At 50.1% G+C, this 3,701-nt stretch overlaps 1 protein-coding gene across 1 annotated transcript; it reads right to left on the reverse strand.

The window, feature by feature from the left end:
- Positions 1 to 2,418: 2,418 nt before the first annotated feature.
- LOC107539891 (keratin-associated protein 13-2-like) lies at positions 2,419 to 3,205 on the reverse strand. Its single transcript, XM_016216491.2, has one exon. It carries the CDS (start codon positions 3,162 to 3,164, stop codon positions 2,742 to 2,744), a length of 423 nt encoding a protein of 140 aa, XP_016071977.1. The 5' UTR covers positions 3,165 to 3,205; the 3' UTR covers positions 2,419 to 2,741.
- Between the last annotated feature and the right edge of the window lie 496 nt (positions 3,206 to 3,701).

The following is a 3,701-nucleotide window of genomic DNA, read 5'->3' on the forward strand; positions in this document are numbered from 1 at the left end:
AAGCCCTGGCCACAGCGATCAGACAAGAAGAGATAAAAGGCACCCAAACTGGAAGGAGGAGGTGAAACTGTCGTTATCTGCAGATGACATGATACTATCTAGAGAAAACCCCCAAGACTCCACCAAAAAATGACTGGATCTAACAAATGAATTCAGGAAACTAGCAGGAAACAAAATTAATATCCGGAAACCATTGGCATTTTTACACACTAATAGTCAACTCTCAGAAAGAGAAATTGAGAAAACAATCCCTTTTATTGTTGCAACAACAACAAATAACAAAAGGTACTGAGGAATACGTTTAACCAAAATGGTAAAAGGCCTGTACTGGGAAGACCATAGGACTTCGAAGGAGCCTGAGGAAGCGGCAGCCAGTACGTCTTGGATACCAACAGTGTCAGTCTTTTTTTCATGGGGCATACGGAGTGAGCCAGACAAATGAGAGAAAGCACTCAGAACGCCCCAAACGCATTAAAGCAGAGTCTATAAGCTGCAGTTGGTCTCCATTGGTCTTATTTCAAATATAAGAAGATAACCTAAGTCTTACTGTTACTTCTTGGTCTAGGAGGGCCAAAGAGTGGGCGTGGTCACAACCGAGAAACTCTGGAACTGAGCGGCTTGTCACAAAATGTCATCGTTTTTCCTCTAACTGCAGTTCAACAGGTCATTATAATTGCAAACATAATTATAAACATAATCACATCCACTACATTATAATTGTCAACATAATACCTTAATTATAAACACAATCACCGTCACTGTAAACACAATTACTCCTATATTCACATGCGGTGGTGGACTATGTTTGCCGAGTCCGTAGCTCAACGTTATCCTAGATTTTGAAGTTAAATATATTTATGGGCTGTCATCATTCATAACACCTCACTCATGCGTGGAGTAATATAATTCTGAATTTTCTGTCCTACGCACCCCAGGTGGGGGAGAGGGCCAATGTCCCCAAACAGCTCATGCCCAAGACACTCTACAAATGAATGGTTCTGAACAGGGAATGATTTTGCCTCTAGAGGACATGTGGTGAGGTTTGGAAACATATTTCACTGTCACAACTGGTGGTGGCGCTCCTGACATCTAGCGGGAAAGGCCCGGGATGCCCCTGGACGGTGGTCGTCGCAAAGGCAGCCCCATCCTAACAGCCGTCGGCAGCCCAGGGGATACTAGGGCCAAGGATGTGGGAACTGAGAGGGGTGAAGGCCTGGTCAAAGGTCAGGGACCAAGCAGAATGGTGACGAATGATGAACGACCGTGACCAAAATCAAGTGCAGGAAGGAACCACGAACCAGGTGACGACCGGGAAACCAAGGACGACCGTCCAGTTAGTCTCAGTTCTTCTCATATTCAGATGTAGGTTAGACTTTCACTCAGTGACGTCTGGATCGGGCCTGATATAGCAATTAATGTTCTGATCAAAGCAAGTACAATAAAGTATATTGAACTTAATTCATGAAGATTCCGTGGTTTCGTTGATCATGTCACCATTTATTACTATGTTGGCTTATTTAAAGCCAGTAAATACCCTGGGCATGGAAGCTACGGGGTCAAATCTCCCACCGCGGGGGGTGTACTCGACCCACAGCCCCGGCTGCCAGTCTCTGCCCATGTACCCCAAGGTCACGCTCCGCCCTGTTCTCGGCCAGTGGCTGAGCTTGGCTGGGACACTCAGGAAGGCCCGTCTCTGTGACGCGGGAATTCCTTCATCGAGCAGCTTCTGGGCCGATCTCCCTCCCTCCCTCCCTCCCTCCCTCCCTCCCAGTTCAGACCTGCTTCGTGGTCTGACGGTTCTCCCAGATTTCTCCAGCTATCTCCCCATCTCCTCTGACCTGTGTTTTCACCAGCAAATCTCCTTCATGTCCAATCCAATCTGGCAGCCGTCTCTCAAAGGACCTCAGCTAACGCATTAGATCAGCAAGATTTATTTTCTATATGAGGTGGTAACCTAGTCGTCCTATCGTCAGTAATGAGTTTTACGTGACTTCCTCGCGCCGTTTGAAGGCCCCGTTGTTTGGTTCCCACTGAAACGTGCTTCTTCTGTCCCCACCCTGCCCTTGCTACGTGACCGTGAGTGAGAACTGGGTCCTGGGCCTCCCCGAGGGCAGGGACTCCAGGTCTTTCCTCAGCACGACGCCTGCTCCGCAACCAGAGCTCGATACCTACCATCCCAAAGCACTTAGATAACAAGAGCATCTACGGGGGATAGAAATCTCTTAGGACCTAAGATACGCCGCGGATTTAAATTCTCCTCTAAAGCACCTGTTTCCCATCCAGCAAAATATCAACAAAACACATGAAACTAAGAAAACAAAGACATGTTTTCCTACTGACGACAGCTGAAGGCGCAGCATCCGTTCACCAAATGGAGCCTATGTACAAAAACAGAAAATGCCACCGTTCATCCCAGAGACATAAATTTATTTGGATGCCATATCCATTTGAAATACAGTGATGTGAAAGCACCCGAGGAGAAGAATCAGAGGGAAACCTTAGAAGGGAAGCGACAGAAGGGACTCTGAGCATCGGCATAAGGATGGAAATCAGATCCATCTCCTAGGTCTGGCTAGAGAAGGTCACAGGCGCGGTCCCTTGTCCACAATGAGTCAGAGGCTCCCAGGAGGCTGTGGCGGCGAGTCCTGGCCAGGCAGGCGGTCAGCAGTTGCAGATACTGGACAGGATGCACGTTCAAGTTGCAGAGATCGCAGATATCACTGTGAGAGAACCGAGGATATTCAGTAATTTTGTCCAAAACAGCGAGAGCTGCTTGCCGGCTGGAAGCAAGAGGACTGGTAGCTTCTGGAAGAAAGGTAAGTTGGGCGGGAGAAGCCGGGCCCACAGCCCAGAGACTGGGCTCGGGAGCTCCCGTAACCAAAGGGCGCAAGGCCAGCGTTGCCACATCCTAAGGATCCTGGGTAGTTTGACTGGCAAGGACTGCAGACCGTGGAGGTCCTCGGGCCGTAGCAGGACGTCTGGCAGCCGCTGGGCTCGTAGCAGGTCTCCTGGCAGCCGCCGTAGACGGGGGAGCCCTGCGGGCAGGTGCCCGGAGAGTAGACGACGTGGCCTGGGTAGAAGGAGCCGCAGGAGGAGCCTGGATAGCGCAGGGCGCCCCCGAGGGAGCGGGAGGAGAGGTTTCCGGAGCAGTAGCTGTGGGACATGTTGTGGGAGTTCTGAGCTCGGCTGAGGTGCAGAGAGGAGTCCGGGACCGTGAGCATCACCTTCTGCGCCCGACGCTTTTATACCGTAGCCAAGGGAGTCCCAGCAGGGGCCCCTTTTAATGAGAAGGCTTCCCGAGGCTCCAGCCAAGATGAAACGCGGGGACCTTCAAAGGCCTTCCTCATGAATGCAGACTTTTAATGAAGGAATTTCATGAGTTTTTCAAAGCAATTATTCGTGAGGCACACACTCCGTCCTCATTTGTCCGGCTTGGCCCGAGGATTGTAATTGTGCCGTAATTGTGCCCCTGGCCCTGGGGCTTCATTCACCCTCTTTGAATAGATGGCAGCGAATGGGCAACGTGCTGATAATTGTGCTGTGTTTAAAGCTCTGAAGGTACTTTGTAGTCTGCAGGGGGCATTTAATTTGCGCCAGCTCAGGAGCCCAAGTCAGGAACAGAAAAAATAATCCTCAGTGTCTGTTTCGTCTCCCCAATCTGTGGACCCGATAGAAAAATAACCCAGGAACAACCCTGTAGA

This window comes from Miniopterus natalensis, chromosome 6 (assembly GCF_054644295.1).
Source record: "Miniopterus natalensis isolate mMinNat1 chromosome 6, mMinNat1.hap1, whole genome shotgun sequence".
NCBI classification, from domain to species: domain Eukaryota; kingdom Metazoa; phylum Chordata; class Mammalia; order Chiroptera; family Miniopteridae; genus Miniopterus; species Miniopterus natalensis.